This window comes from Eurytemora carolleeae, unplaced genomic scaffold (genome assembly GCF_000591075.1).
Source record: "Eurytemora carolleeae unplaced genomic scaffold, Eaff_2.0 scaffold1541, whole genome shotgun sequence".
In the NCBI taxonomy this organism is placed as follows: domain Eukaryota; kingdom Metazoa; phylum Arthropoda; class Copepoda; order Calanoida; family Temoridae; genus Eurytemora; species Eurytemora carolleeae.
In genome coordinates, this window is record NW_019397445.1 from 106811 (window position 1) to 127931 (window position 21121).

General features: G+C 34.5%; 2 protein-coding genes across 2 annotated transcripts; both read right to left on the reverse strand.

The window, feature by feature from the left end:
• Window positions 1–1001: 1001 nt before the first annotated feature.
• On the reverse strand, window positions 1002–13404 carry LOC111714335 (long-chain-fatty-acid--CoA ligase 4). Its single transcript, XM_023489418.1, has 10 exons — window positions 13283–13404; window positions 12254–12393; window positions 11335–11492; window positions 10406–10935; window positions 9557–9651; window positions 9157–9233; window positions 6021–6235; window positions 4856–5002; window positions 2834–2915; window positions 1002–2088 (listed from the first exon to the last, which is right to left on the reverse strand). The coding sequence occupies exons 1-10, from the start codon at window positions 13373–13375 to the stop codon at window positions 1961–1963; spliced, it is 1665 nt and encodes a 554-aa protein (XP_023345186.1). The 5' UTR covers window positions 13376–13404; the 3' UTR covers window positions 1002–1960.
• Window positions 13405–16102: 2698 nt separating this feature from the next.
• On the reverse strand, window positions 16103–21048 carry LOC111714336 (long-chain-fatty-acid--CoA ligase 3-like). The gene is made up of 5 exons (XM_023489419.1): window positions 20868–21048; window positions 20301–20387; window positions 20052–20141; window positions 18819–18883; window positions 16103–16225 (listed from the first exon to the last, which is right to left on the reverse strand). Exons 1-5 carry the CDS (start codon window positions 20886–20888, stop codon window positions 16123–16125), a joined length of 366 nt encoding a protein of 121 aa, XP_023345187.1. The 5' UTR covers window positions 20889–21048; the 3' UTR covers window positions 16103–16122.
• Window positions 21049–21121: the final 73 nt, after the last annotated feature.

The window sequence follows — 21121 nt, forward strand, 5'->3', positions numbered from 1 at the left end:
CTCTAAATTACGATTTTCGGGACGAACTGGAAAAATAAAGAATGAGTCATGTTAAAAAATTGTGTAAGGCAATTACAATTTTATTGCAGAAAATAGGGTTTTCGAGTATTATGTGCGTATTTTGACGTTAAAGCTTGTAGATGATCCAAAATGATATGGAACGCTATTTTTTTGCTGAAACCTAGTGAACCATATAGAAATTTGGAAATTTTTGTTAAGTTATTATTTAAATTGTGTTTAGAGAGCAGCATTTTTGGTTTTGATCGATATTTTGCCCCTTGGATCCGGATCCGTGGAGCCAAAATGTTGCGGATCCGGGTCCTAAGCACTGAATAACAATGTTTAATTGTGTTAAGTTTAAAACTGAAGCAATCAAATATATAAAATATGAACTTTCAGTCGTCATGTTTAGTGAGAGACGCTGTACAATTAACCGCAGTCCCCTTAAACTCTTATGTTTTGACCCTTCGTAATGATTAAAACCTTAATGTTTCAAGCTTCGGTTATTTTTGCATTTTTTGGTTGATATTTTGCCCCTTGGATCCGTGGATCCGCATATTTTTGCGGATCTGGATCCAGGAAGCCAAAATCTTGCGGATCTGGATCCAGGAAACCAAAATCTTGCGGATCTGGATCCAGGAAGCCAAAATCTTGCGGATCCGGATCCTAAGCACTGTTTAAAACAATTTAGCAGAATAGAGTATATCAATGTCTCTCGAATAAGAAATATAATTTAAGGAGCTGTCAGCGGAATTTCAAATAATCTTCCATGCAAAGATGATTTTGTTCGAACCCTTGAAACCTCCATCTGATCAAAAATGTGGAAAATATTGTCGTTTTTCTTGGTTTAAAAGTGTTCGATTCTGACTATTTCCTGCAGTAGAAATGCGCAAGTCACTTTCATAGAGACACAACAATTGAAAGTATGCGCATCGAGCATTGCCATCTTTATACAGAGGGCCAGTTTAAATCAAACACACAGTCTCTTTGAGGAATAAAGATTTTTAAATAATATGGTTTTATTTTGCGTATGATAAAAGTACAAAGCTTATCACATTTAATTTGCCGTAAATCACACCAATTTGGACCTAGTTAGGATACATTTCGGAAATAAAAATTTTAAAAATATAAAATTACAGTTGCGTACAATTATCGAAAGTGTGAAATACGAAATATTACTGTTACAAGTTTTTTTTCCTTAAGGGGTTAATCATTTAATTTACACAAATCCAAAATACAATGTTTAATGCCTTAAAAAATTTCCACGTTGAAAAAATCTCGAAGAATTTCGATCACAGTTTACTCCAATCCTTTATAAAACTAGAAAATCCGATCAAAATATATCAGTTTCGACTATATGACACAAGCTGAAAATGCCGAGTTTACAAATGAAAAAAAATACTTTTAGATCACATTTGGGGGTTTATTATACTTTTAATTTCAATAAATCCAAAGAGTATTTTTATCTAAATATGTTTTGAGAACTTGTTGGAAACAATTGATAAAAAACCGTATGTACGTAAAAGTGATAAATGGAAAACTAAGAAATGATGTACTGTACTTTCAGTTCAAGGGCCAAAATTAACATAGCCCTTCATGAAAATTAATAAATATCAATCTACGAGGGATGGATCAAAAGATTAAAAAATAGTTAATAATTTTAATCGCAACTATGTACACTGTGCATTTACGGTGTTCAACGTAAATTGTACATGTGCAGTGTGCAACAGTACATTGTACATGTGTGATGTGCATCTAGCTAGGTACATATTTATATTGAAAGGTTTTTCTACTTTGTTAGTTCCCTAATATTCTTGGAGGGACATTGAAGTTGTGAATCTTGCATATTGGTGTACTGTGCATTGTATTGTTATGTACAGTATTTTGTTAAAAATATCACCGACACCGTAAACCCCAGATATTTGAACAAATCCGCGAAAAATACGCGAGTAAACCGGTTTCAGTTGTTGTACATACGATCTATATCCGCCTGGTATCTATCCTGGATGGGCCGTCTTTTCAACTTCATGGCAGCGGTACTTAATCCTGATTCAGGGGTCCACTCATCTCCGGTCAAACATAGCGCACCTAAACATTATCTTTGTCTCTTTGTCGTTGTCATTTTTATGATCATGATTATAATTACCATAATCGTGATCGTAATTGTATAATTATTTAATAATCATTATACTTTTATTGTTAAGAAATATCATAAACTTAAAGAATCTCAAATATTTTCTTAATTGAAGTAAACAGTGAACAATATACTTAAACCCCCGTACAAGATTAAGAATGGACCAAGTTTGTTATTAACAAACTACATTTAGAAGACATTGATCGCTAAGGCCCGCCCTACTCAAGAATATTGGCCTATGGTTACAAAAAGATTTTTACTAAACCGTCACATTATAATGTTAAACAAATTGACGACCTACAGTAGGAACCAGAAAACTCTGGAATAGGAAGATAATTCCTATACTTGTGTTGTGACTTTGAATAGTCCAATGCAAATGAGACTCGGTATTTTGTAATGTAAGATAAGTAACTATCAGAACTATTTGCTTTGTTTTTGCAACAACGCCAAATACACTAAGATATTGCTACAACTTCGTCTACCTATTCCACAGTTTTCTGTATGGTTCTCACAGAATAACACTACTTAATACACGATCCAATAGTTCAATTTGGTCTTCTGCGGAAACCGTAGTTTAAATGCCCATTAATGGCGCAGCGCAAGATTAAAATTAATGTACAATTTTGAATCCTTAATTAAAGAAATATTAATTGATATGATTTAGATCACCCGAAAAAAAGGACTTGACGAGCCGTTTACCTGGTACTTCAAACTTTTCAAGTTTAGTTTGTTTGCAGTGGTTCACCACCTCCCGGAGTACTGCACCAGTTACATCCTTATCCTGTAGTTTACAAATATTTACATTTACTCGATAATTTAACGCCGAATTTATAGTTCTAGTGATTAACATTCTATTTGATTGATCAAGGATCAGATTTAATGAATAGAGAAACATAGTTGAACCGTATTAAGTTAAACCACTTCTCTAGTGCGCATGGCAAGGTGAAGTGAAATAGTTCAAGTTACTCTACGCGGTTCAACTATGTCATGCTATTTAATAAATTTGGGCTCGTCTTTTTACTTAGAAAATTTTCGTCAGGTGGACCCACAAAAATCTAAGAAATTGTAACTAAACTTTTTACTCAAAAAAATAAATAGTTTCCCTTCGTTTAGGGCTAATATCTTGTGTCTCAGTGCATACTTTATACATGTTTGAAAAAGCAAACTATTTATAATATAGAAAATTATATTACAAGGAATTGAATCTATATCACAAACTAAAATTTTCTAATCCCGATACCTTTGCAAGCTGATGATGAATACCTTTGATAATTTAAAACTTAGAATATTGGATTTAACCGAATTCATAGTTTGAAATATCTAAGAAATAGTAATTAGAATTTGTGGCAAAGACTCAATTCCTTTAGATTATTTTTAAGGGACCGCCTGAAACAATTACAAAATCAAATAGAATCTATATTTAAGTACAGCCCTCGCTAGAATGTGATATTATTTAACTAGCCAACACAATTTTCAGCAAGGAAATTTGATTCTACATATTTTACATTTTGATTCAAAATGAAGAGATTGAATTACTTTCAAATCATTATTACCAAAAGCAGAAATTTATTATTTCCTTTCATCTGTTTTCATGCAGATAGCTGAATTGACTAATAAACATTCAGAGCTGGAATTGTATGGAAGCTGTTAAAATTAAACCGAGGTCAACTATTGGGTTAAACTCAAAATTGCTTGCAAAGTTTGTGAATTCGGCAAATGCTGATTCTACTTATTGCATTCAGAAAAACTATTTTAAATGGAATGGCTCAGTAACATCTCGCTAGGCAACAACTCGCCTATAAATAAATTTTTAAATTAAATTGTAGTTTGCACACTGCACAGCCCACTGTTTACAATTAATTCTGAGTTTGAACGTGCTGTATTTGGAGCTGTGTATTGTGTGTTTTCAGGCAGTGAACAAAGGGGCTCCAGGTTTTATTTTAACTCTGCAGTTTGGAAGAATATTGGTGATAAGGGACTTCAAAGTCTTTTTTTTACCGAAATCCAAGTTTCCACGAAGTGTTCTACATGCTCTGTGGACTGACCTACGTCCAAACTTTCTACAAGGACTACATTGAAAAACAAATTGAGAATACCTTGGAAAAAGATCAGAAATGGGCCGACTTTAGGAAGCAATTCAAGCATTTCTTGTATACCCTGGATTGAGCATAGGCAATTCTGAATTGTTTGCTCTTTAAGTGGTCATTAAAATTAAATTTTATTTTATTTTAGGAATTTCGATAACTAATTAAAAAATTAAGGTAGCCCTCCCCCCTACATCAAACATGACATCTCCACCATCCCCTTTAAATCTACTTTCATGTGTATCGATATGGCTGAACAATGTTTCATAATTTCATATGATAAACTATTACTGAACAAAATTTATTATTTTGTTTTTTGTTTTTATATGGCAAGCTGTTACATGGCGAAATGTTACTTAGGTAAGTTGTTATATGGCGAAATGTTATATGGCGAAATGTTATATGGTGAAATGTTATATGGTGAAATGTTATATGCTGAAATGTTATATGGTGAAATGTTATATGCTGAAATGTTATATGCTGAAATGTTATATGCTGAAATGTTATGTGCTGAAATGTTATGTGCTGAAATGTTATATGGCGAAATGTTATACAGCGAGATGTTACTGAACCCTAACAAGGTCGGTGACTCTTGGAGTTACGTCATAATTAACGACGCGTGGTCGATTTTTATTACCTGACACTGTTCTATGAAAGAGAGGTTTGATTTTCCGTATTTAGCGGCCAGCTTAGTCAGCTGTTCTGGGACCGGGCACACGATACCAACCACGTAGGATTTAGAGGAATCCCCATATATGCATACATTAGATACAACAGGACAACCCTGAAACATGAATACATTGAATACAACAGGACAACCCTGAAACATGCATACATTTGATACAACAGGACAACCCTGAAACATGAATACATTAGATACAACAGGACAACCCGAAACATAACATACATTGGATACAACAGGACAACCCTGAAACATGAATACATTGGATACAACAGGACAACCCTGAAGCATGCATACATTTGATACAACAGGACAACCCTGAAACATGCATACGTTAGATACAACAGGACAACCCTGAAACATGAATACATTGGATACAACAGGACAACCCTGAAACATGAATACATTGAATACAACAGGACAACCCTGAAACATACATTAGATACAACAGGACAACCCTGAAACATTAATACATTGGATACAACAGGACAACCCTGAAACATGAACACATCGAATACAACAGGACAACCCTGAGACATGAATACATTGAATACAACAGGACAACCCTGAAACATGAGCACATTGGATACAACAGGACAACCCTGAAACATGAAGACATTGGATACAACAGGACAACCCTGAAACATGAACACATTGAATACGACAGGACAACCCTGAAACATGAACACATTGAGTACAACAGGACAACCCTGAAACATGAACACATTGAATACAACAGGACAACCCTGAAACAAAAATACATTGGATACAACAGGAAAACCGATCATAACTGAGGAGCCTCTGGACCGATTTGCCCCAAATTTTGATTGGGGTACTCGGGAGACGGGCGGGAATGTTAGCTTGATTTTAAGATTTTAAGTTGATTGGGTCGACTTTAATAGCGGTAAAGGTGCAGAGAAACGGTGGGAGTAACTATGAGTAACCTAGGTAGCGCTGGATTCCCAAGCTAGTTCTTCATATTTTTAAGGCTTAAAGAGTCCCATTTTTAATGGAACAATCAGCTCCATTTTAAAAAAGGGACCACTGAAAGTACGCTAACATAATTCTGATTATCATATTTCTTACATTTCACAAATCCAATCATTGATCTAAAACATACCTTGAGGGTAGCTTCCACCTTCCCTAGGGAAACATATTCTCCAAACTGTAGTTTTACAAGATCTTTCTTCCGGTCAATAATCTTTATAGTTCCGTCCCTGTAGAATTCTCCGATGTCTCCGGTTTGAAACCATCTTCGCCCCTCAGCATCTGTGTGGAACTCCTCGGCGGTCTTATCCGGTAGTTTGTAGTATCCAGCAGCAACATTTCTTCCACCTTAATATTACAATATTTTATATCTGGTATTATGTAGTATCCCGCAGCAACATTTCCTCCGCCTTAATTTAAAATGATATATATCCGGTAGTTTGTAGTATCCAGCAGCAACATTTACTCCGCCTTAATATTACAATTATCATATATCCTGTAGTTCTGGCCGCAAGATTTGCTTCGCCCAAATATTAATTTAGTTTAATTAGTTTTCTAAAAAACTCGTTTTTCAATCCTCCTCGCTTGAAAAATCCTTTCCCCCCCCCCCCCTCCCGTAATAGAAATGTTAAAATTTCTAGGTTTCTTTTGCTTGATTGTACGTTAAATAAAATAAAAATTAAAGGCAAGAAAATTAATTTAATTTGGTTAGTATTGTTTTCAAAATTGATTTATAATCTAGAGAGTCTTGTCTAGTAAAAACTGAATAAAGCATAATGATCAATAAAAAAAGATCCAAAAGCTCTCCATTTTGAGGAAATCCAAGTGCTGTCGAAAACATAAAAGAGAAAAGAAAAGATTTAAATAATAATGAGAATAAATCATTTTACTCTAGCAATATAAAAGTCATTAAAACATGGTACTGTTAAAACGAAAGAAAATTTACAATAGATCAATCGATTAAAACCCTGGAAATCTTCGAAAAAAAAATTAAGAAAATCCGCAACTCCGAGACAAAAATCTTCAATTTCTCAGTCGTGCATCAAAAGTGTATCAAAATTAAATAATGGCCCTGAGTAACTGCTCAAAAAACTGCGAAGCATGAGCTAAAAGTTGTCAAGGAGAAGTAGTAATAGAGGATGCTGCAAGAAAAAGAAAATAAGAAACTAAAATGTGTCTCCAAATACCAGTGCTTAGGATCCATTTAATTTTGATGCGGATCCGGATCCTGGATCCGCTTTTCAAAAAAATGGATCCGGATCCGGAACCAGGTCATTGATCAAAAAAAAATTTATTTTAGTTCAAATGTCTTTTCATACCTAAAAAAAATGTTAACATTTTAACATTTTTTAATACTATTTTTCTATTAGTTCGCACAAAATGATAATGATTTTTTTTACTTTATTGGATGAAAAAAAAAACAGGTGTAATTCATATTAGCTTTTAGTAGAAGGAGGGCGTTTGGAATATCTGCCTTCAGGCAACTCCTTAGGTCTGATTTGAATATCTTCAGGGCAGAGAACAGTCTCTTTATACTGGGAACACAAGATGTTCCTTAGCATCTGTATCTTTTTAGCATATGTGCGCCCCATCCCTTTTCCCCCTCACTCTTACACATCCTTACACCTTAATTTGTGAAGACTAAATTTGCTTAGTTGCAATGGAGAAAAGGGAGACTTCTCCCCCCCCTCTCTAGTTATTAAAGGGGGTGGGGGGAGGGGTGCACGGTGGAGGTCTGAGTTAAGATTTGACCAAGATAGAAACCTGAGACCCTGAGAACATTTTTAAAATCTGTTAAACAATTCAAAATAGGATATTTTTAAGGAAAATTAACGCTGTTTTGCACATTTTGAAAAATAAAATTGTGCTTGGATCCGGATCCGTGGATCCGCATTTTTTTGCGGATCCGGATCCAAAGAGCCAAAATAATGCGGATCCAGCGGATCCGGATCCGGATCCTAAGCACTGAACTCCCAAATACCAAACCAGTCTTGGTTTGGAGTTGATCAACAGTGTCAAGAAACAGAAGAAGATCCAAATGAAGAAGAATTTAAAGCTAACAATAATTAAAGACATTTATTATTGCAATAAATATAAATAAATGAATATTTAAAGCTCTAGTTTTATCATTAATAATTTGGGGTTTAACTTAATAAATTAATTGATTAAAGTTTATCAAGATATTAATAGCGGTCTTTCTTGTCGTATTTACCGAGCAAATCTGAACACATTTTGTTGCCAGTATTACAGCAGTTCGGAAGATTTAGATAAACCCTGGCGCTTTAAATATTTATTTATTTATTTTTATTGCAATGATAACTATCCTTAATTTTATTCTGAGCTTTTAATTCTTCTTCATTTGGATCTTCTTCTGTTCACTGCCTGAATGACTGTTTTTTCCTGTAACAAACTAAATCTTTGTTTTGACCCGCTTTCGCTCGTCAGATTTTGATAAAATTTAGCTTTTTGGAAAGCCTTTCACATAAGGAAACGAATTGCACAAGTTTTGCGAAAAAAATTGCAATTTTTTTGCAAACAACCTCTCAAAGGAAATTTGCACATTTTTAATTTTTCTTGATATTTAAAATTTTGCAAATTTTTTTCATATTTGAAATGGCATGATCAAGGGTTTTTCAAAAATGTATAATTTTTCATTTTTTGGACAAATCAGTTTTGCAAAAATTTTTAGTATGTAACTGGATTTTGTGAAAAAAATTCAATTTTTGCAAATTTGCAAATTTGCAGAGACAGGGTTAATGTAAATTCATTCATATCATTAATTTATGTTATGTTGCACCGCAGGCTGCGGAGAGGGCCGAGCGCTGCGGCCATGGCGAAGAAAATCGTTGGAATATAGTCTTTTTAATTTAAGCCGAGAGAAGACGATATAACTTAGTTTTATGAGTCCATCTTTTGAGACGTTTCCATGTTGAGTCGTTACTATAGCACCATTGATATAATCTTCTTCTATAAAATAAAACAAGACATCCATATATATATGTTGGGTATAGCCGGCCAAACGGCTGGACCAAACGGGCTGAATTTTTTAGTGAACACTTATCAGTTTTATAGGCTAAAAAATTGGAATTCTTTATTCAAAATATTGTTTATCATTTTTTTATTTTCTCTTTTTTCCACGGGCCACGCCGGGCCTTTCAGCTTGCATATTATAATTCAGTTAAACTATCACCAATCACCATCCATCACTATTGCTATTTATCAAAATCTATAAATAGCTTGAAAAAGTATGATAAAATTAATATTGTTACCTATAATGATTTCTCCCCTGGGATTAGGTTTATCTGTAACTCTATAGTTTCCTTCCTCCCAGTTCACAAGCTTTATCCTGAACAATCAACATTTAAGGAAACGTTGGCGTAATCTAGAGTGATTCTCATAACAAGCATTGCATACCCAATTCACAATAGTACCCTTTATAACTTTATATGAGCAACAACCAGGCAGATATCATCGTTTTTTCTCTGGAAACGCTTTAAATTCTGTTAATTTTTTTCGTTCACACTACTGCATATATTCACACATTACTTTAAGAGAGAAACCACATTTGGGACTTACACAAATGGAGGGTCACTTGCATTTGTGCTTTAATAAAGTCTAATCAAAGTTCAAAATAGCATTTAGTTAATGACCAGAAAAATAAACAGACACCTTGTATTCTGTACCGGAGGTCCTACTCTACTAGTGGAGTTTTCATCCATGTTCATGATAGCCCCACAAGCACATGTTTCAGTTAATCCATAGCCCTAAATAATCTTGAATAAATATATAATACAAAAACTGTGACTTAAAGAAAAATGGGTCCAGATCCAGGTCCTGCACATTTCTATATTTATTATTTTTTAACAATTTTAACATATAAAATCTTTTTCTTCTTCTTTCGTTAATTTGTTTCCTGAAACTTTATGAACAATTCAGAAATTAGTTGGTGTTATTAATTTCTTTTAGTTAAAATTTAGATGTAAAAAAATGCGACATTTATTTAGTCGGTTTTGGTTAATAATTTGCCCCCTAGATCCGGATCCGGATCCAGCACGCCAAAATGTTGCAGATCCAAAAGATTCAAACCTTTAGCACTGAACAAAAGTAGTTGAAATGCCTTTCAAATATTGCAAGTTAAATATTTGTAAAATGGATTACTGACTAAATTAGACAATATAAACTATTGCCCATGCAAATAATTCTCCGACAATAATTGAATGGCGTAGGTGAAAATTCTTAATAATATATTCTATGGCTATTATCTCACCACAAATTCCACAATTACGAATCAATTCGTAAAATCTAGTTATAGTGTGTATTTGGGATTCATTTTCTTGAAATTGAAACTATGACGCACATCTAAAATTAAGATTTTGAGAAAAGAGGAGAATAGATAAAAATCTGAGAAAACAGATAAAATGCAAGAAATATCAAAGGGTTTTTGTTTTCATTTTAATTTAGTTAAATTAATAACCTTGAAAGGGGGAATTTTAAAAAACCGTATTTTCCTAAACTAACCTGAAGAATTGGACATCCAAGAACATTCTTGAGATAATCATGAGTTTCCGGAGATAGAGGAGCTCCCCCGCTCATGATCGCTCGAACCCTACCCCCGATCAGAGCTCGGATATTCTTAAACAACAACCGATCCATTATCGGCGTAATCTCCCCCCTTTTGGTGCACTCGCTCCTGTAGTTGATACAGTAGTCCATCAGCTTGGTGAGGAACTCTCCACGCTTCTTAATATTCTCCGTCACTCCTTTGTAGATCCTATCCAGGATAAGGGGAACACAGAACATGATTGTAGGACGGAGAACGGTTGCGTCCCCCTTCTGTCCTCGCTTTATCATTGTTGATTTGTCTGTGAGTGTGTTTGGACCACTGTATCCGATAGTGATTCCCCAGACAACCATCATACTTTCTCCCAGGAGTTCCAGAACGTGGGCCAGGGGTAGGTAGGCTATATACATGTCTGTAGGTTCAGGATCAAGGTTATACAAGAAGGAACTAAGGGTTGCCACGATGTTCTGATGAGTCAATATTACACCTGAAGAAATAAAGGGATTGCAAACAAAAGTTAAAATAACTCGCTTAACAGAATGCTTCTCACTGGTTATGGAAAAAATTTCGCATTTCCCAAAGGCATGGGAAATCCTGAAACATGTGTATCCCTTTGTTTGCGTGCTTTTACTTGTCAGAACAAGAACAAGAATAAAACAAGAACAAGAACAAGAACAAGAACAAGAACAAGAACAAGAACAAGAACAAGACCAAGACCAAGACCAAGACCAAGACCAAGACCAAGACCAAGACCAAGACCAAGACCAAGAATAAGAATAAGAATAAGAATAAAAGTCTGAAAATATCCCCGAAATGGAATCCCCAGATTCCTGTCGAACATTATAATATCAAATAAGATGATGGAGAAACAACGTGAAGAATTTACCTTTAGGATTTCCAGTGCTCCCAGACGTGTACATGATAATAGCAGGAGATTGAGCAGTTGGAGGAATAGGTTCGGCCTCAACCTCAGCCAGATTGTTGTTAGCGGTTTTCTTACCCAAAGAAACTACATCCCAGAACGATATAAGGCGGACGTTATCTCTAAATATATTTTTTTTTGAAAAATTAATTTATTCTGAAGAAAACTTACAATATTTTCCCAATTTTGAATAATCATTACTAAATATAGAATTATAAAATGCAATGAAATGGAAGTAGGGTACGGAATGGGGGAATGTTGGATTAATATTCAATTTAATCCGGCTTTTTAGTCCATTCAAGATTTTACGCCCAAATCAATCAATCAATCGAGAATCAGTAATACACACAATTCAGTATGACAAGATACACATATTTAAATTTGTTTTTTAAATTGACTTCAAGAAGTAAAACGTATTCATTGACCATTTAGTATGACGAGTTCATGATGAACAAGGGATTGTACAATTATAAGCTTAATAGTGTGCATAAACAATCTATTCTAATGTATCTAGGGATTTAAAATATCGCTCTGGCTTATTTAATTTGACAGGAATAGGTTAACAGAAACTTAACAGAAACAATTTTCAAAAATACCACCATTTTTTTAGAGTTTCTGGAAACCAAAAACGGATGATTTTTATAATCATCAATAAAATACAAGCCATAATTAAAGGTACGGCACACGCCCCTGCCCACGCGTATATATATTATATATGGATAATGCCCATGGTATAAATAATCTAAATAAGACTAATTTTGAACTGCGATCTTGCGAGGACACATTTGTTGAATAAAACGTGCTGGGTCGACATTATACTGTGTAGTTGTAGCACGACTGAATACATATGACATACAGATTTGAGAAATGTGTCTCTGCTAACCTGTATCCTGAGACATCGGTCCGTTTGATCGGATTCTCCAGGTAAACGATAGTCTTCACCTTGTCCTCATTGTCCTTCAGGATCCTCTTAAACTTAGGCAGCAGCTCGTGGGAGGTTATTACAGTCTCAGCCTCCGTCTCCTAAACAAGATTAGAGGTCGCAAGTCTTTAATTTAAGGGTGTTAATTTTCTTGAAAAATCATATCCTCCTCATTTGAAAATCATTTATTTTTCCCAGAAGGAATTTTTATGATTTTATTCATTGAATTTGGAGAAAGAAATGATTTTAGGGGAAAATAAATAAACTTCTGGGTAAAAAGTAGGAAACAAATATCAGAATATATTCATTTTGTCCAGTCTCATCATGAAACACAAGAAAAATCTATCTTATAAGGAGTATTGTGACAAAAATCAGTCACCTACCCCGCTCCTGACCCCCTAAATACCCCACAGGGGGGGGGGGGCGGGGGTGTTTTGATCAGGAGCTTTTACATTAAACTCCCAAATTTTGTTTTTACTACAAATGGTTCCTAACACATTCTACCCCACCCCCCCCGCGGGGAGCGCATTCTGTAAAATATTTAATACTTTCACCCCCCCCCCCTCGGGGAGCGCATTCTGTAAAATATTTAATTTCTAAGAGCTTACATTCATACTTAAAATAAGATAAAAGCCGGACTTTGAAGTAGAGAAGTTCCATTTGCTGAGATTTACTTAGTGTAACAATATTCTAGACCTTCTTTGAAAAGAACTTGCAGGATTTTAATCTGATGAGAGAACTTTCATGTTTAATTTTCCTTAGTTTTCGTTCTAGACAGTTTTAGAATAATACTCGAAGAGACAAACTCAGGGACGTATACAGGACAAAATCTAAAGGGGGGCGGGGGAGGAAATACTGTTGCCCCTTCCCCTTAAAACTTGCTTGAAATGAGGTAGAGTTAGACTAAGGCAGGGGTATATAGTAACAAGAATCACCGCCCCTCAAGGCCAGAGTGCAGGGGGGGGGGGAAGGGTAACTACCCCGGCTTACCTTTAGTCCATGAACTACAGCATCTTCTCCTAGATTAGTGTAGAGAGTAACTACAGGGAATCCTTGCTTAAACCCTCCTTGTACAGACAGCATCCATTCAGCCCTTAACAGATATTATACAATACAGTAACGGACATTTGAATGGTAAAGTAACATTGTCTATACGAAATTTTCCCTGTACTGGACTTCTGATCTACTAACTTTCCGACCTACCGTAATATAGCGTAATATAGGAGTAGGACCTATGACAGCTTTTTTTTCTATTCTTCGAAGATTAGATTAAAAGACAATTTCTGGGCCGAGAGCTGCGGCTAGGACAGACAAGGGGGCTGAACGCAGCAGCAAGGACGGGCAAGGGGGCCAGGCGCTGCGGCCATATGTCCAACTTACATCTGTAAAACCACGTGCTAGTATAAGTGTAGTATAGCGGATGTAGCTTAGGTCAGAAGTGGAGTAGAGGATATGCTTAGGTCGAAAATACATACACCATTGTATTTGCTTAAAGTTTTCGAACAGTAAAACAATGCTGTCTCTTAAAACCGGCCATTGCAGACTCAAAGGTTTTCGTACGATAGAACAGTGTTGATAATTTTTGTATACAATGTACAGTAGAAAAATGTTTAGAATATAAAGAGTACATTTTAGAGAGCAGTTTGTCCAACTTTCCCCCCCCCCCCCCACGATCTTATGTACCTAAAATTAAGATTTATAAAACCTTTCTTCCAGCATTTGTCTTAATTTATTAGCTTGCATTAGATGCATGCATAAAACACAAAATATTAAAAAATATTATCTAGTTGAAGAAAAATAGTTTAAACATAGATATGCTGACTTGTTGCTTTAAATAAAAAAAAAACAGATCTCACAAAGAAGAAAAGCTTTTCATTCTTCACACTCAAGGAATTTCATAGAAATCATTTTCCTGCAATTCCTGAAGAAAATGAGCTGAGAATTATTCTACTACATGTTTTAACACCCTACAAACAGAAACAAAAATTTTGTTTTTTTCCGCACACAAATTAATAATGTTTCTTTTCAAAGTCATTTATATGTTGTTGTTTTTTTTTGCCTTGATTTGTATTAAATTCAAGTTTACAATCTTGGACGATATAAGGGATTACATTTTTTAAAATCTAAAATACGGGAGATTTTATCATAATATTAGTTGTCTGCAAACATACACATAGGTTGGTAGGGTTTATGATTTAGTAGATACCTGGTGTCTGCAAACATACAGATAGGTTGGTAGGGTTTATGTTTTAGTAGATACCTGGTGTCTGCAAACATACAGATAGGTTGGTAGGGTTTATGTTTTAGTAGATACCTGGTGTCTGCAAACATACAGATAGGTTGGTAGGGTTTATGTTTTAGTAGATACCTGGTGTCTGCAAACATACAGATAGGTTGGTAGGGTTTATGTTTTAGTAGATACCTGGTGTCTGCAAACATACAGATAGGTTGGTAGGGTTTATGTTTTAGTAGATACCTGGTGTCTGCAAACATACAGATAGGTTGGTAGGGTTTATGTTTTAGTAGATACCTGGTGTCTGCAAACATACAGATAGGTTGGTAGGGTTTATGTTTTAGTAGATACCTGGTGTCTGCAAACATACAGATAGGTTGGTAGGGTTTATGTTTTAGTAGATACCTGGTGTCTGCAAACATACAGATAGGTTGGTAGGGTTTATGTTTTAGTAGATACCTGGTGTCTGCAAACATACAGATAGGTTGGTAGGGTTTATGTTTTAGTAGATACCTGGTGTCTGCAAACATACAGATAGGTTGGTAGGGTTTATGTTTTAGTAGATACCTGGTGTCTGCAAACATACAGATAGGTTGGTAGGGTTTATGTTTTAGTAGATACCTGGTGTCTGCAAACATACAGATAGGTTGGTAGGGTTTATGTTTTAGTAGATACCTGGTGTCTGCAAACATACAGATAGGTTGGTAGGGTTTATGTTTTAGTAGATACCTNTCAGGAGTTTGTATTTTCCGGAGTTTGTCTTTCAGGAGTTTGTCATTCCGGAGTTTGTCATTCAGGAGTTTGTCATTCAGGAGTTTGTCACGGCGCCGTGTAAAATATCCGCCCCCCCCCCTTCTCCCGTCAGAATGGTAAAAAGCTTATATTTTTATTTTCTGCTTATAGGAAAAAATGCGTGAATTCTAGACGATATGAACCATAAAGTAAGTGACCCATATTTTAGGTTAAAAAAATAGGTCTCAAAAATTTTTATTTTTAATATTAGAAAATGCCGCTTAAGATGTTGTTTTTGATACTAGAGAATGTCGCTTAAATTGCGTAAAGTAACATTTTTTTAAACTCGATATCGATATCTAATGTGAGTACTTTTAAATTTGAGGTTTAATGCATGAACCCTCAATCACGGAATATCGAAGCGGAATTAAATTAATCCGTAGGTAAACACGAGATTCACAAAGCAAAAGTTCTTACTTCAGGACAAGTTTTTAGTAAATAACAGTTACTTATTTCAATATCCTTAGTGAATTATCATAATAAAAGAAAGAAAGAAGACGAATAGAGTTCCATTGTTTACTATAGTTCCATTCGTTAATAAAATAAGTTAAAAAAGATAACAAATCTTAAATTTGTGCTTTTTAGACATGTGCATCTATAAAAACTAGCTTAGGAATCAAGCTTTGCCTGAAAATCTTAACCGTCCTATTCAAGATTAATAATTACGCTATAATTTTTAAACCAAGCTGTTAACATTACCATTCCTCACATACAAAGTTCAAACTTTAAGCAAGTTCATGAGTTATGATCAGAAATCCAAACAAACAAAGAGAGACTACTACTTTATATATATTAATACTGTACTCTACCTAAAATCCCCAAGTTCAAGTTTCCTAAACATTTTCCCGTTGGGTTGTATTTCATCCTCTTCTCCAAGTATATCTCTAGTTCCTAGTAGCCTCTTCTCCCTAGATAATTAAGTATTAACATTTTAATTTTTATGTCCGTGTAGTGACCTTTTCTTCCTTACACTTGAAAAGGTTTTTAGATCCCCCATTATTGTTGAATTAATAATGAAGAGAAAAAAATCGTTCAGAATTTTAGAAAAGTGTGTGACCACATGAATTATAAAACTGCCAGTGCCTACATGTAAACTAGTCCATATATGACATTTTTAAGAGACTGTAGAGATACAAGTGCCTCTCCATCTATAGTGGTATATCCAGGACCCTTAAAAATTATGCCAGACTAGCTGAATAGCCCGGCGGTGCCCGTGGAATTTTAGAAACACTGAAAAGATTTTGAATTTTGAAGAACAAAAAATCCCCCGGGGCACCCATATCCCATTGGTTCCCTCAAAAATTTTACGATATATATGAGCTAAGAGCTTCATTATATTATTCTCATTATAAAAGATTTATTCACACACATTAATATACATTATGCAAATACATATTATACATATTACTTATTATATCATATCTGTTCGGTTCCATAGTAGTAAACCTATCGTGTAAGAATTCCCATTATTACACGGTTCAGGAGGAACAATTTTAATATTGTTCGCTTTTTAGCGTTTAAGAATGCTTACTCTTACACAGTAGGTGCAGAATTTTCATTCTTTAACGCTCAGACCGTGTAAGAATGTATATTCTTACACGGTCAGAGCGTGAAAGAATGTATATTCTTACACGCTCCGAGCATTAAAGAATGGAAACTATTACACTTGTTGCAGAATATTCATTCTTACACGCTCCTTATATTGATTTTTTCAACATAGATCAATATTGAAAATGACTTAATTATTTTGTACTGAAAACATGCACAGGGCACACTCACCTATTTCTTTTATATAAATACATGCAAACTTACCTTTTTATACTTTAAAATAACATGCTCACTTACCTTTTTCTTATTTAAGAATTTCCATTATTACATTTTTTTCCTCATAAGATTATCATATTACATATATTGATGCAGCTTAAATTTGGTTTGTTTAAAAATAGGAATTATATTAGAAGTATTCACTCTCATAATCCCTTATTTCGTAAACCTGCCTTTTCAAAGAAATCTAACTGCAAATAGACATTTTCAGCTTATCAAAGGGTGTAATCCCATTTTCGATGTTTCAGTAGACTTGACATCCACACTCATCAAAGGGTGTAATCCTATTCTTGTTTCTAGTAGACTCATAACATATACAATAGTCAAAGAGTGTAATCCCATTCGTGTTGTTGCTAGTATTCTTGACATCCACATTAACTACATTAACTTAATGTATAAAACCCATTCTCGTTGTTGCTTGTATTTTTGACATCCACATCAACTTAATGTATAAAACCCATTCTCATTGTTGCTTGTATTTTTGACATCCAAATCAACTTAAGGTATAAAACCCATTGTCGTTGTTGCAGGTAGACTTGACACTCACACTAATCAAACAGGAACCTAAAAGGTTTCCTCTCCTACAAGTTCTTTAAGGGTTTGGCCCTAGTCCTCATAATAATCAACATTTTGCATGCTTTCTCTCAGAGAGAGGAGGTGTTGACTTCTAAACCATGCTCTCTAATATATAGATAATCGATTTAAATAAAGACTTCGTACCGTTGTGAATCGGGCATGACCCTCTTTTTTTTAATGGAAGGTTATGTGAAATTACATGGACAGTCCCTTTTGGTGGATCCCTTGTTTGTTTCCGGTTTAATCTAATTAAAATAAAGGCGGGCTGTGGTAGAGGGATAATATACAGTAATCCAATTTTATTTACTTTTCATTAACCAGTACTTCAGTTATTTACCCAGTACAGTACAGTACAGTACAGTACAGTACAGTGTAAAACATAATTTAACAGTATATTAGCTGGGCTAGAGGAATAATACAGTAATCCAATTTTATTTACTTGCCATTCACCAGTACTTCAGTTATTTGTCCAGTACAGTACAGTGCAGTGAAGAACATAACAGTACATTAGATGGGCTAGTGGGATAATATACAGTAATCCAATTTTATTTACTTTTCATTAACCAGTACTTCAGTTATGTGCCCAGTACAGTAAAGTGTAGAAAATAACAGGGCATGTATAGTACATTAAAAGGGCAATACGTAACAGTACAGTACTTTTAACTTATCCCATAGCTTAGTAATACCCCCCCCCCCCCCTCCCACACTTCCCAGCTATTCATTCATTATTTACAGAACACATAGTTTGTTGAAGCTTTTATTGAAAATTCTCAAGATCTAAAAAGTTTAAAATGTAGTCCTAGGTATCTTAATTCTTCATTCATCTTCTTGTACTAGTTTACAGAGTTCTCAATAAACATGGGAATTGAGTTACACCATTTAAATTCCTTCTTTGAATTCATATAAAAATCTAATAATGCTAGGAAAAACAACAAACAATAAGCACCCCATTCTTAGATCGAAATGTGATCTAACTATTAGTTTAGTACTTACCTTACTTAACATTGTTTGACAGTGTATAGGCCTGCAATTCTTATGTGTACATTTTGATGAAATATCATGTTTTAACAAATATTTACAGCTAATGTTGGTAATGTTTACCTGTATCTTTTAACCGACCAATCCCAGATATCCGCCATAGTTTCAGGTTTAGTCGCAAGGAACTCCTAGTTCAATAATTAGGTTTAGTTCAAGGTAGTAAACCCATAGTTTCAGGTTTAGTCGCCAGGAACTCCTAGTTCATTAATTAGGTTTAGTTCAATTCAAGGTAGTAAACCCATAGTTTCAGGTTTAGCCGCCTGGAACTCCTAGTTCATTAATTAGGTTTAGTTCAAGGTAGTAAACCCATAGTTTCAGATTTAGCCGCCAGGAACTCCTAGTTCATTAATTAGATTTAGTTCAAGGTAGTAAACCCGTAGTTTCAGGTTTAGCCGCCAGGAACTCCCTAGTTCATTAATTAGGTTTAGTTCAAGGTAGTAAACCCATAGTTTCAGGTTTAGCCGCCAGGAACTCCTAGTTCATTAATTAGGTTTAGTTCAACGTAATAAACCCATAGTTTCAGGTTTAGTCGCCAGGAACTCCTAGTTTATTTATTAGGTTTAGTTCAAGGTAGTAAACTCGTTCTCACCCGCAATTTTAGCCATAAAATCCAAAATTTACTCAATAAGTCATTTTTCTACCAGGACAATCACTAATATTTTCTTAACAAATCATTGCATAACAACAAAATCATCCTAGAGAATTGAACTTCATGTTGAGTATTATTGATCTCGATCTATCCAATGTTGGTACTTCTGAATTTGAGGATCAATGCTTGATCCCTCTATTAGAGTTATCCCTGCAGGATACAATTATCACGGGATATAGAGGAGAAGTTGAATCAATTCGTATATCTGCAGAAGATGGCGATAATACTTGATCCCAAGATTCAAGACACACAAGTTATAAATTCAGAACACCGTTATCCCCCCATATAATTATTGATTTAAACAGAATGCAAGAATATGCATATTTGAATATTAATTCTCACATTAATGAACTTCTAAAAAACCAAAGCTCTATAAAAATAACTTAGTATTTAAACAGCCCTAATTTGCAGTATTCAGATAAGAATATTATGGTGTGACATGAGAAATGAACTTGAGAACAATCAAAATAAACAAAGATAAATGAGAAAACACAAATCTATATATAAAGTAGTTTAATCTCTGTTTGGATGTCATAACTTAAAAACCCCTTGATCGATTTGTCTAAAATGTTGATGGCTTCAAAAATTATTTTTGTTTACGTGACTGAATGTGTATTCATGGAACCAAGTAAGGAAAAAAAACTAACCTGGATAAACGGAGTGGTTTCAAGCTTTACTGGATCATATGTTACTTCTGTATCTCCAGGTTCTATCTTCTTCAGAGGGTTAGCACGAACCTGGAGAATTAGTTTAGGTTTAGACATGATCTAGATAATATTCTTGGCTTAGACAGGACCTAGATAAAATTCAAGGTTGTGTTAAAATAATTATAGCTTACAGAAAACTAATTCTTACAAAATTGGGCAGCATAGAAAAAGTTAGACAAATGAGATTACCTTGTTGAAGTTTTTAACTTTCTGCTCCGAATTATTGAATATTCTATAAACCCATCCAAACAGCAAACCCCAAACCCTGATTAAAACCTGAAATAAGTGAAGGTTAATTATATTTGATTTTAGTCGGCAGTGATCGGCCACTTTTCCTTTCCTAACTAGGGTCAGGACTTTGGGTCAGAACGCTTGATCTCTTTATCTAAGTTATCCCTGCAAGGTATGACCTCAGGATATAGATAAGGAATTCAATAAATCCGTTTGTCTGGATAAGTTCGAGATCTTGATCCAAAGATTTACAACAGAAAAGTTCCGACATCAGTGGCGGAATTTAAAGAATTTGAGCCGCGGTTTAAATTTAAGCCGCGGCTTAAATATGGTTGGTTCCACTTAAAATTGTATCAAATGTTTCAAGATTTAAGCCGGCGCAAAATTTAAACCGGGTTTTGGCGGATTTAAACCGGGGCTCAAATTCTTTAAATTTCATCTCAGATTAAATTAATATTTTACAATTTTTCAAATAAACGAATTTTCGAGGATTGAAGAAGTTTTCAAATATATGAATTAGTTTACCTTTATTAGTTCCAAGACCATGTTTTGATCCGAATTGTCTGCTCCGGGCTAAAACACTTATTGAATTAGCACAATGTTGACCGGCAGATAGATTAATGAAGTGTAGTCGATTAATGTCAGGACTATTCTCAGTTTCTTATCATTCTTTCCACATTATCTCTTGAAATGTATACATAAACAATTTATCTATTATTTTGAATATAATCAATTCTCTTAATCCGTATGGACGAATTTTATGTTTTAGTAGATACCTA

Coding starts and splice junctions, on each gene's coding strand:
- LOC111714335 (XM_023489418.1), bottom strand. CDS start 13,375: ATGCTGTCTGTACAAGGAGGGTTTAAGCAAGGATTCCCTGTAGTTACT. Junction 10,936..11,334: donor GAGCACTGGAAATCCTAAAG/GTAAATTCTTCA, acceptor TTATTTCTTCAG/GTGTAATATTGACTCATCAG. Junction 2,089..2,833: donor TGAAAAGTTTGAAGTACCAG/GTAAACGGCTCG, acceptor GATAATGTTTAG/GTGCGCTATGTTTGACCGGA.
- LOC111714336 (XM_023489419.1), bottom strand. CDS start 20,888: ATGGTCTTGGAACTAATAAAG. Junction 20,142..20,300: donor AAGTTAAAAACTTCAACAAG/GTAATCTCATTT, acceptor CTAATTCTCCAG/GTTCGTGCTAACCCTCTGAA. Junction 16,226..18,818: donor TGGTCGGTTAAAAGATACAG/GTAAACATTACC, acceptor TTAATTATCTAG/GGAGAAGAGGCTACTAGGAA.